Raw genomic sequence first — 4,103 nt, 5'->3', positions numbered from 1 at the left:
GGAGGAGGAGGAGGAGGAGGAGGAAAATACATCCCCTGAAGGATTCCAGCTACTACTAGAGTGATCTTGGTCAACCCACCTCTAGCTCCCTTCTCTTTAACATACCCCATCCAGAAATGATTTTAGACAATAATTTATTGTGCACTTCACTTTAAAACAATAAAAAACTTATATGTCGCTATAAAAAATATAAATTTTATATCATAAAATAATATAATGATATTATTTTATATAATAAAATTATTAAAACTTATTTGTTTTATATATAATATATATATATATATATATATATATATATATATATATATATATTAGAACTTCTTTGTTGTTGCTCGGCCATTTTTCAGTTGTGTTCAGCTCTTTGTGAATACCTTTGAGGTTTTCTTGGCAAAGATACTGGAGGGGTTTGCCATTTCCTTCTCCAGCTCATTTTTACAGATAAGGAACTAAGGCAAACAAGGTAAGTAACTTGCCTAGAGACACACAGCTGGTAAGGTCTGAGACTGGATTTGAACTCACAAAGATGAGTCTTCCTGACTCTAGGCCCTGCACTCTATTCACTGTGCCACCTACCTGCCCCAATTAAATATATATTAACTATTAAATAAGTTTAAGGACCTTTAATATGCAGATACCTATAATACTATCAGTTGCTTTCTCCAGCTGAGTGGACTTCCCTGCCTTCACAATGGTATTTGTGTATTTCCTTCTATCTAATACTTGTCAGCATGGATACTGATCTATTTCATCTCCACAATATGCTCTGTATACAGATCTTCCACTTCAGCTTTCCTTTCCATTATAGTTATCCTTGCGTGCCTCTTATCTTCTAGTTAATCTCCTAGATTGTAAACTCCTTAAGGGCAGGAAAAGGATTTTAGCTAAACTTTGCATCTCCCCTAGCATCTAGTCTACATGCAGTGGGCACTTATCAAACATTTATTGAATGAATGTGTGAATGAATAAGCAAATAAATGAATAAATGTCTTTCTCCTTAAGACTAGGCTCTCCCTAAAGGTAGATAATGTCTTTCTCACCAGCCTGGGAGCTCCCAGAGGGTGGGGGCTGTATTTCTTCTTTCCTTTGTATTTTGCAAACACTGAGCACAGCTTTCGGTGCAAAGGAGCTACTCAGGAAAGAATGAGGAATGAGTACAGACTGACTCACTGACTGATCAGTCTTGCTGTGATCTGAGTGTGACACCTGAGAAAAGTCCTCTCCCTGCCTCAGGTCTGGCCCTTAGAATTTGGAAGCCTGAGTCAGTCCCAGAAGACCTCACCCTCATTTCTAACTCATTGTGTGACCTTTGACCAGTTGCCTTCTTCATCTGGGCCTCAGTTTCCAATGAGAGAATTGAATTGGTTGTGGTCTAAGGTTCCTTCCACCTTTAAATTCTATAATCCTGTGCCATGTCTAGGCCTCACTCTCATCTGTTAAAAGAAAAAAGCAGACATGGGTCTAGATGTGCTCAGAGGCTCCTTCTTGCTCTAACACTTCCTGACTCTATTTTACTCTTGATCTCAAAGAGAAGACCACTAGGGTAGGATTAATTAGGGAAATTAATTAATTAATTAATCCCCTGCTTCAGGGATCCCGAGGTTTGCTCAGGGAGACAGCTGTAAGAATGGAAGGAAGAGGTTCCTATCTGGTAGAAATACCAATCCATAATACACATACACACACACACAACATCATCATCACCACCATCAGAGCAGTGACCATGTTGCCTTCTTTTTTTTTTTTTTTTTTTTTGGAGAGAGGAAGGTAGAGCAATTGGGGTTAAGTGACTTGCCCAGGGTCACATGGCTAGTTTTGTGTGGTCTGAGGCTGGATTTTAACTCAGGTACCCTTCTGATCTCCTAGTAAGATCACTCCCCCTTTTGTGAGTTTCCCTCATAGATCATTATTTTGCCCCAGACGTGAACAACCACCCCCTAACAGGGATAGTCCTGCTCAAAGGTCACCATACACCAGCTGGGTCACCCATACAACTTCTTCTGACCATAAAGGGTCTGAGTGACCAGATTGTTCTTGTTCAGTTGTGTCTGACTCTTCATGACCCCCATTTGGGGTTTTCTTGGCAAAGATACTGTAGTGGTTTGCCATTTTTTTCTTCAGTTCATTGGACAGATGAGGAATTGAGGGGAACAGGGTTAAGTGGCTTGCCCAGGGTCACGCAGCTAGTAAGTGTCTGAGGTCAGATTTGAACTCAGGAAGATGAGTCTTCCTGACTTCGACTGTGTCGCCTAGCTGACCAAAAAGATATAAGCTGAACCTTGCCCACCAGCCCTCCCTTCCATTCTCAATAATGAAAACCAAAGTGAAGTTTGCAATAACCAGAAAGCCAGCTTTATTAGACACCTGTAGGAGGAAGAGACTGGGTTATATTCTGGGGGGAAAGAGAAATAAAGTGGGAATGAGATAAAGTAGCAGAGGTCCCCAGGCCCATGAGCCCTGGACGTCAGCCTGTCTTCACCATCAGGAGGTGAGAGTGGCTGGCTGAGCCAGGAGGAAGAACAGGAGACTAGGCCTGCAGTCCAGCTATGGCAGGGTGCACAGGTCAGTGCTTGGAGCGCTGGCTTTGGCTGTGGGTGGTAGACACACTCTGACGGCCAGAATGCCCTACAATGACGAAGAAAATAAAAAGTGAGAGGAGCCCAGGTATTGAAGCAGGGATTGGGGAGAGAAAAGGTCATTCAGGGCCCCCTTCTCTCTGGCCAAATAAACAGGAGGAAAATTTCAAGCAAGCTTTCCTTAGAGGTTCAGAAAAACAGATTTAAACAAGCTCTTTCCCCACACACCCCCAAGGGATCAGTGACCCTCTAGGCCTTGGCTTTCTCCTCAACAAAACGAGGGGAAAGGAGTAGAAGAGGAAAGAGCATTGGATCAATATTCAAGAGAACTCAAGTCTGAGTCCCAGCCCTGCCCCTTAGTCACTATGTCACCAAAGGCACATTATTTCACCTCTCTGAGACTCAGTTTGCTCTTTTGTAAAATGAAAATATCGGACCAAAATTAGAAGTTATTAGCTTGTGGTCGATAAGTCTTTTAAAAAATACTTCTTGATAGCCATATCTTGATATAACTGGCTTTCTTTGATATCTTCTGTATTTTATGCATTTAATAACTTTATTCTGAGGAGGGAGTAGTAGGTTTCACCAGACTCCCCAAGGGGACTATAGCACAATTAAAGGTTCAGAATCCCTAGGAGCCTTCCAGCTCAGATATCCTATGAGTTAACAAACTTTAAGAGGGAGATCCAAATGTGCAGACAAACCCAAAGAATCTTACCTTCCTGAGAGGTGTAAGAGGACTGGCCAGATGTATACTGGGTAGAAATACTGTAAGCAAAGGAAAAGGCGTAACTGTTAGAACAAGGCATTGTGAGTAAAGGAAATTAAGAATAGACCAGTGTTGGTCAGGGGAGATCAAGCCAAGAGGAACTTGGCCACTCACTGGGCATCCTCTCCCTCCAGCAGGCGGCGGTAGGTGGCGATCTCCTGCTCCAGGCGGGTCTTCACGTCCAGGAGGATCTTGTACTCCTGGTTCTGCTGTTCCATCTCACAGCGGAGCTGAGCCAGCTGCTCCTCCACTTGGCCAATTAGCCCTTGGATCTGGGACAGTTGGAGGCAGTAGCGGCCTTTGGTTTCTTCCAGGCTGCTTTCCAGGGAGGCTTTCTGAAAGGGAGAAGAAAGGAAACAAGGAATTCAGCAACAGCTAGGTCACCCCTCCAGAGCCCCGGGGGGTCACACCACTGAGAGGGACCATGGGATTCTAGTCCCAACTTAGTTCTGCCACAAACTCACTGTGTGATCTGGAGCAAATGACTTCACCTCTTGAGGCCTTGTTTTTTTCCCCCATCGATAAAATGGAGCTAACAATACCTACCCTACCTATCTACTCCTTTGGCAGTGTTATGAGAATAAAATTAAATAAATGAAAAAATATCTGTGAGGGCATGTTGTTGTTGTTGAGGCTAGTGGTGATGAAGATAGAAAAGTAATGTAATGATAGAAAGAAAAAAGGAAAGAAGGAGGGAAGGAAGGAAGGAGGGAAGGAAGGAAGGAAGGAAGGAAGGAAGGAAGGAAGGAAGGAAGGAAGGA

At 43.1% G+C, this 4,103-nt stretch overlaps 2 protein-coding genes across 3 annotated transcripts in view; both read right to left on the bottom strand.

Annotated features, from left to right (window-relative positions):
* LOC138146002 (keratin, type I cytoskeletal 14) overlaps positions 1–4,103 on the bottom strand; it is a 30,251-nt gene that overhangs the window by 23,555 nt on the left and 2,593 nt on the right. The window lies entirely within an intron of this gene.
* The window catches only part of LOC138146004 (keratin, type I cytoskeletal 16-like), a 4,722-nt gene continuing 2,940 nt past the window's right edge, over positions 2,322–4,103 (bottom strand). Inside the window, exons 6-8 of the mRNA XM_069067734.1 lie at positions 3,457–3,677; positions 3,292–3,341; positions 2,322–2,622 (exon numbers count right to left, since the gene is read on the bottom strand). Coding sequence (XP_068923835.1) covers positions 2,561–2,622; positions 3,292–3,341; positions 3,457–3,677 — 333 coding nt within the window. The 3' untranslated portion in view covers positions 2,322–2,560. The remainder of the gene's footprint in view (positions 2,623–3,291; positions 3,342–3,456; positions 3,678–4,103) is intronic.

Source organism: Petaurus breviceps, unplaced genomic scaffold (assembly GCF_028583685.1).
Source record: "Petaurus breviceps papuanus isolate PSGF00001 unplaced genomic scaffold, PetGlider_PUasm1.0 90750, whole genome shotgun sequence".
NCBI lineage: Eukaryota > Metazoa > Chordata > Mammalia > Diprotodontia > Petauridae > Petaurus > Petaurus breviceps.
The sequence above is the reverse complement of the archived record's forward strand: the minus strand, read 5'-3'. Positions and strand labels throughout refer to the sequence as shown.